At 43.0% G+C, this 6,000-nt stretch overlaps 1 protein-coding gene across 3 annotated transcripts in view; it reads left to right on the top strand.

Moving 5' to 3' along the window:
- Positions 1-410: 410 nt before the first annotated feature.
- Positions 411-6,000, top strand: part of PINX1 (PIN2 (TERF1) interacting telomerase inhibitor 1) — a 77,312-nt gene continuing 71,722 nt past the window's right edge. For 2 of the 3 annotated variants that reach the window (XM_061200760.1, XM_061200759.1), the window contains exons 1-2: positions 411-540; positions 4,844-4,953. In XM_061200760.1, coding sequence (XP_061056743.1) covers positions 522-540; positions 4,844-4,953 — 129 coding nt within the window. In that variant the 5' untranslated portion in view covers positions 411-521. Of the gene's footprint in view, positions 541-562; positions 754-4,843; positions 4,954-6,000 lie in introns of those variants that run through there. The other variant, XM_061200761.1, reaches the window with a different exon arrangement.

Raw genomic sequence — 6,000 nt, 5'->3', positions numbered from 1 at the left:
GCATTTTTAACAAGATCCCCAGGTGATTCACCCAAACATTAAAGTTTGAGAAGTCCTGCTCTATGCGGGTCTGCCATGAGACTGAAGAATAAGATGGAATGTCTTACACTGAATCACCTTATTTTTAAAAGTGCAATATCTACTCCCAGCTGACAATTAAAAAATATCAAGATTCTGTAATTTAAAAAAACCTCCAAACTTAATAACAGTTCTTTTTAGTGGATGATCCTTATAGATATTTCATAGACACACGGAATGCTGGAGTTGGAACAAACCTTGGAAACCGCTAGTCTACCCAGCATCCACCCAAATGCAGAGTCCCAGGCTTCCCGCGCCCCGCCCACTCGCCCGCCGCGCGGTCCAGGAGAGAGTCGCGCCTCACTGACGTCAGCAGCGCGCGCCCTCGCCGCTGCAATTCGCCGGGCGTGCGAGGCTAGTGCTTCTAGCTTCTCCGCGAGTCCGCCGAGCGGTAGCCACCGTTGCTCAGGTCTCGAGGCCCGCGGCGTCACAGGCTTGGCGACATGTCGATGCTGGCTGAGCGTGAGTGTTGGGCTCGGAGGCCCGACCGGGCGCGAGGGTGAAGGTTCCGGGTGACGCGGCGGCCGGACCGAGTGGCGAGGGGCACCAGTCGCCGGCGCACGCTGGGTCGGGGGATGCCGGGGCCCGGGGTCCCGGACGCCCTGCTCGGCTCGCCCTGGCTGCCGCGGAGATTTCCCAGCCCAGCCTTCCCCGAAAGTTAGCTGCGGTCTGCTGGTGAGAGACTGCAAGTGTCCACTTGGGACGCTTGTTCTCACGTTCAGACCCGAGCACGCGAGTTGTGGGTTCGAATGGGGGTCCGGACACCGGTTGTGGGAACCCGGACTGGCTCTTTCACTTCCCCGGGCCTCAGCTTCCTCTGGTTAAAAAGAGGCGGTTGGGCCAGCAGAATCTCTTCAGTCAGTGAAATCCCGTTCTTGAAGGTGTATTGAATCAAGAAAAAGAAAAGCAAAGGGGTTAGAAGAATCAAACACAAGAAGTTAGCGTTTTTTAGGGGAGGCGGGGCTAATGAGTGATTCTAAGTAAGACAGTGGCGGTTTTGACTTTGGTAGTTGGAATTACTAACACTCTACTATGGAAGGAATGTTGGCCTCAACGCTCCACCCTGCCTCAGTTTGTCTTTGACGTTTCCCATCACTTTGTGAAGTTCGTTAATTCCCTCCCTCTAGAGAGGCTGTTTAACTTCTGAACGATACCTGTAGCTAAGGCTTCCGGCCACCAGGTGGCAGTCGTGCCTTGGTCCTGAAAAGCCGGCCGGTATCTTTGAAAGGGTCTGGTGAGCGAGAAGCAGGAACAGCTGCTAAATTTTAACAGACCCTACAGACGCTACACAGGGATTCCATGAAATAAATGCTGTCGGCATCCTCCAATCTAAGGGGGTGGAGGAATGGGAACACAAAACGGAGTGGGTAAGGCACCATTCACATTTTACAGGGGCAGAAATTGAGGTTCAGAGGAAAGTAATTCACCCCAAGGTCACTGAGGTAGAAAGTGACAAAATTGATCTAGTTATCGCTATATCTTTACGTTCTTTGTCACTAGGGTCAGCAGATTTCTATTGTTTTTTAAACAGGGACTTACAGAAAGGAGCATGTTTTAGAGTGTGACCCTGTGGGCTCTATTTCTTCACCTGTATAACCAGTGTGGCTAAGATTTCTTGTGGTTTTAATGTTCTTTGATGTATGCTTAGTTCAGCGTGCACTTGGGAACATTAGCCCTGGCTCTGCTATTCATTTATGTCTCTTTCCCTGATCAGTTTCTCTGGGGCTGTTAAAAACTTCTTTGATTATGTTCATTACTAGGTTGGCTTAAATCAGTGAGATGGTGAACGTGAAAATAGTTCAAAGTATGAAATGATATACAGATGTGAAGTGCCATCTGTGGACATCAGCAACTCAAGCTGCATAATTTCATGAGAATATTTTCCGTTCTCTTCCCACCATGACTCCAAATTTTCAAATCTTTGACATTAGTAGTATATAATATTTTGTGTTTTTTAAAACAATTTACTAAATTAATGTCTATGGCATCCCTTATGATTAGATATTTGGGACTGGTGTTCTTATTTTAGAAATGAGAAAATAGAAGCATAGAAAAGTCCCGGTCTGCCATTTCACTACCTAGCAATTATTTTCTCTGATAGTTTATAAAATTGGGATAATTCTGTAGGTACAGTTTTATAACCTACTTTTTCCCCCTAATTAACCTTAGTGAACATTTTCACTTCAGTAAGTATGCTAATTTCCTTTGTTTTCTCTTGCCATATGGACTATATTTTGTTTTCTTTCATCTTCTCCACAGTCACTTATCCCATTTTTAAAATCTAGTAGTTTTCTTTGTTTCTCAAAAACATTTTTTATCCTGCATTTCTCTAATTATCAAATATTATTTTATTGGTTCTCCCCTATGTCAGGTAAGGAATCTCGCTTACATAAACGTAAGAGAAGAATTTCATTTATCTCTCTCACTTTTCAGTCCTTATTTAATTCAGAGTCTTAGACCCATATTTTATCAAGATACTACTTTTTTTCATAGACTCTTTTCAAGACCAGTTTTTGACACTTGCAGTTATTACATTTTCTAATCAAATGACAACACGATAGTTAATGGATTTCATTGCATTAAGATTTTATGCTGCAGTTTCTGTAACCTTGAATATGTCTTGAATAATATTTTAATAAGAATACATGGGTGATATATTTTTTGAGGTCTTGAATATGTGAAAGTGTCTTTGGGCAAAGAAAAACAAAAAAATTTCTGTCCCTGGCTCTTGGAACTCAGCACACTTTTCAGAGTAAGCTGAATCCTGGCATAAACCTTGTGGTATTAGGCCTGGCAGCTGTTGTGTGCAGGGCTGTTTATTGGGGTTACCCTGAAAGTATCCTATTAGATCTCCATGTAGGAGGAGTCCCTGCTAGAGGATGGTTACCCCCGCCCCCCGCCGTCATCCCAAAGAGTGATTGTGCAGATTCAGGGCACTCTACCCTGAGCAGGGCAGCCGCCCTACTCCGCTGGTTGAGGCTACCTGCCATTTCTCTGGGGAAGAGGAGCTGACCTCGCCGCCTCTCCAGTCTTGTGTCAGCACTAGCGTCCGCTGTATAGACATTTGTGACATAAACTGTATGCCGTCTTTGTTGCAGAGGGTGGGTGCAGTCATTCTCAAAAATGTCTCCTCCATACAAGCCCCAGTCGGAGCCCCTGGCAGACACTACAGTAGAGACGTGAACTCTGGCACACACCGGGAAGCAGCCTTACAGAGATCCTTGGTTAACAAGGCCTAGCTCGTATGCTGTTCATTAGCTGAGTACTTACTAGATAAGTAAAGTGGTAACTTAGTCACGTGTAGCATTTTGCGGTCACCTTTTTTCTGCAAAGCACTATAAATTTGAGCCCAACTCGTTTTTCTTTGTAAGTAGTCTTTTTCTGCCTGTATGCTAGTAAAGGTCTACTTATTTTTGCTAAGGTGTGGATAGTCACAGGTCTCTTTATTGATTTTACGTGCAGCACACTGAGCCTCTCTGACTGGAGGCTGTGTTATTTTTTTACTTGTTAGGAGACTGCCAAGGCGTGAGCAGCTGTTGACAGTGAGATACTCTGCTTCCATTGGTGCAGTAGGTGAATGATGGTGACACTTGACCTCCAAATTCCCCGCTTGGCCACAGTTTACTTTTGGGTTTCATATGTTTGTTTAATAAACTTTTGGAGTTCTTTCTCTCTGCCATAATTGTTCTTAAAACTATAGCGATAAACTTGAGTTTCTAATGGTCAGTTATTTATATACATTAAAAAAAAAAAAACTTGTAGGGACTCAAAGCAGTTCCTTCAATTCAGTTATCTTCCTTTTTTTTTTTTTCTTTCCCCTTTTCTTGTCTCCTTTCTTCAGCCTTCCCTCCTTTTTCCTTTCTCAATCATTCGTACATTCATTCATGTATTTCCTGAATGCTTGCTATGGGCAAAGTGTTTTTCACTTCTTGCAGTGAAGCATAAGAAAGAATAAGACATGGATGTGAGCCTTAAGGAGATTATGGCATAATAGCAAACATAAGAGATGGATATAAACAGCCATAATAACAGAAGAATGTTAATTAAATGCCAAAAAAAGCAGCAGGTAATTTACTGTGTGAGTTCAGAGAAGGGGTCATATGGCTTTAGCGCGTTTCTGTGAGAAGGGATGATTAGTACCTGTAGGTTGTGCAGAGGGTGACTCTCCCCAAGATCATGACTCCTATGCTGTGGATTAAAAATATAAGCTTTGGAGTTGGTAGGACCTTGGTTTGTATAAAGGCTCTGTTTTTTGCTTGGGGGCATTAGGAACATTCTTTCTGTAGGTCTCAGATTTTCTCATCTGAAAAGTGCAGATCTCTCCTCATTGGGTTACTGTGAAACTTGAACCTGAGAATATATGGATGGCATTTGGCACTTAACGTATATGTCTGTAATGACTGTTGCTGGTGATAGTGACACTGGTGTCACAGGTGCCTTAAGTTGCTGCCAGTTGCTGAATTGGAAGGCCCAGCTGATGGTACATCATGTATTTCGATTTGTCACATTTGGGGGAATATTTTTATTTTAATCTTATAAGGTCAATTTGTATGTTCAGAATATACAGTTATTGGGGAAACCAGGATAAATGATCCAAGCTGATACTATCCCATTGGATGCCAAATCTGATACCTGTATCTAATAAAACATAATGTTTGCTGTATTTATGCAAGTATCGTGTGTATGCATTAGGTATGTGTGTATTTGTGAGGTATTCTCCAGGTTTGAAAGATAAGCTGCTAATGAGATAATTTGTCATTTACAGGTCGGCGGAAGCAGAAGTGGGCTGTGGATCCGAGAAACACTGCGTGGAGTAATGATGACTCCAAGTTTGGCCAGAGGATGCTAGAGAAGATGGGGTGGTCTAAAGGAAAGGTATCTTGGAGACGAGCAGAGAAGTTGGAGCCATGCAGAGAGATTTCAGATCAGGAGAATACATCTTCCTTAGGAGAATGGGAGAAATTTATTTTGGATCAATAAGGGATTTTGGAGAAATAATTAAATTATAATGACCTTGTGATGATAGAGTTAGAACTGAACATAAACGTCAGCTGTCTTTGTTTATTGTTTAACCTGCTGTGATTTTCATAAATGGTGCCTTTTAATTAGTTGCATTTGGAATCATACTTAACCATCAGAGTTTTATGTTGCTTAGAGTAAGATTTTATTCACCCTTAAAGCTAGACTACACATTTTCTCCTTTTTCTCACATTCCCTTTATTCCTGACTCAAGTAGGACTTCTGCTGATATCTCTGCACTTAATCGGTTCTTGTCAAGATCTTTAAAGATCTTGCCAAATCCAATGGATCCTTTTTTGTTCTCACATTACTTTATCCCTTAGCAGCATTGGATGTAATTGACTTGAAATACCTTGAAATACCACTGTCTTGGCTTCCACAATACTGCCCTCTCTCCCGGTTTTTCGTTCTACCTTAGCAGCCACTGCTAAATTTTTGTTGCTGGCTCTTCCTCCTCTAGACTTTTGAGCTTTGGAATTCCTTGGGGTTCAGCCCTAGGCCCTTCTCTGTCCTCATCTCAAGTAGATCATTTTTATTATAAAACTCTTGATCCCCCCCCCACCCCACAAATCTTTTTTCTTCTCAAGTTTTCCCCACTTTTGCAAATAGCACCCTATCAACTTACTCAAACCAGAAACCTAGGAGTCATGCTTGATTCCTTGACCTCTCTCACTTCCCGAATCCCCAGTCATTATTCCTCTCTATCCGGGGCCCCATCCTGGACCAACTACCACCATTGCTTGCCCTGATCAACGCAGCAGCCTCTCAGCTGCCTCCCTGACTCCCTTCTTTTCCTCCTCTGGGCCATTTGCCATACAGCAGCCATAATGAGCTTTTAAAATACAGAAATTAGATCATGTCATTCCTTTGCTTACAAGTTCGGTGGTTTCCCATTGTTTTAAA

The sequence above is a fragment of the Eubalaena glacialis genome, chromosome 9, assembly GCF_028564815.1.
Source record: "Eubalaena glacialis isolate mEubGla1 chromosome 9, mEubGla1.1.hap2.+ XY, whole genome shotgun sequence".
In the NCBI taxonomy this organism is placed as follows: Eukaryota; Metazoa; Chordata; class Mammalia; order Artiodactyla; family Balaenidae; genus Eubalaena; species Eubalaena glacialis.
Note: the sequence above shows the minus strand (reverse complement) of the source record. Positions and strands in the feature narration are given on the sequence as shown.